The 1,104-nt window shown below is 44.3% G+C and overlaps 1 protein-coding gene across 1 annotated transcript; it reads left to right on the plus strand.

The window, feature by feature from the left end:
• Positions 1-10: 10 nt before the first annotated feature.
• On the plus strand, positions 11-1,085 carry CSUI_011038 (gtpase; the record flags this gene model as incomplete). The annotated part of the gene is made up of 1 exon (XM_068071139.1): positions 11-1,085. A coding segment is annotated over exon 1 (1,023 nt), but the record flags the coding sequence as incomplete, so codon positions are not given.
• Between the last annotated feature and the right edge of the window lie 19 nt (positions 1,086-1,104).

Here is a 1,104-nt window from a genome sequence, read left to right on the forward strand (position 1 = left end):
CTTCTTCTACTTCTCCTCCTCTTATCGTTGCACGAGGAGGTCGAGGGGGAAGAGGTAATTCTATGGCGAATCCACATACAGCAGAACTAGGAGAAGATGGAGAAGAGAAATGGATCGAGATCGAATTAAAGTCCATGGCTGATATAGGTTTGATAGGCTTTCCCAATGCAGGAAAGTCTTCTCTTTTAGCTGCTTTATCAAGATGTTCTCCTCGTATTGCACCATATCCCTTCACAACACTCTCTCCGAATATAGGGCGAGTCTTCTTTGCTAATGGCGATTGTATCTCCATAGCAGATCTCCCTGGATTAATTGAGAATGCTCACCTCAATGAAGGCTTAGGCCATGCTTTCCTAAGACATGCAGAAAGGACAGCTATACTTGCCTATGTTATCGATATCAGTGGACAGTCGAGTACAGAAATCGACGAAGAACCTACAGATTCGAAAGATAGGGGTGTAGAAGACACCTCCAATGAAAGGCAGGTGAAACACAGAGAAGAAGAAGAAGATGTTGTGCCTGAAGTAAGAAAGAAAAGAACTTCGTGGCGGAGTGGTATGCCAAGAATCCCTCGAGATCCGATGGAGACGTTCTTTGCATTATTTCGAGAGGTGTGTATGTACAGCCGAACTCTAGCATCAAGACCTTTTCTTATCATAGCGACGAAATGTGATGTTCGTCCTGAGGAATCTCTCCGCTCTGTAGATCAACTTTGGAAAGCACTGAATAGCACAAGGACCCGTGAGAAACTTCAGCAGTTACTTACAGAGGAGAAAGCAAGGGATTACGATAGACTTCAGAGTCCCATAAGTGCAGCAGACAGCTCTAGTAAGGACAACAAAGGTAGAGACGAGCTCCTTTCGCAGAGTGATCACTTCTTTGCGGCTTTTTCTTCTTCTTCTCCAGATAAGATAAGAGATTGTGAAACCCATGGAAAATGCATGCAGATGAAGAGATTAACAAGGAAGGAAGTAGAAGGGGAATCTCAGCAGGAGACAAAGGGAGACGAGGAGGTTTTCGCTCAGAAGAAAGAAACCGAGAGAGAGAGACAGAGGAATCCTAGAGAGCATCAGATGATACACCAGAGTCTTTATAAGACAATAG

Source organism: Cystoisospora suis (assembly GCF_002600585.1).
Source record: "Cystoisospora suis strain Wien I chromosome Unknown contig_9401, whole genome shotgun sequence".
Lineage (NCBI taxonomy): Eukaryota > Apicomplexa > Conoidasida > Eucoccidiorida > Sarcocystidae > Cystoisospora > Cystoisospora suis.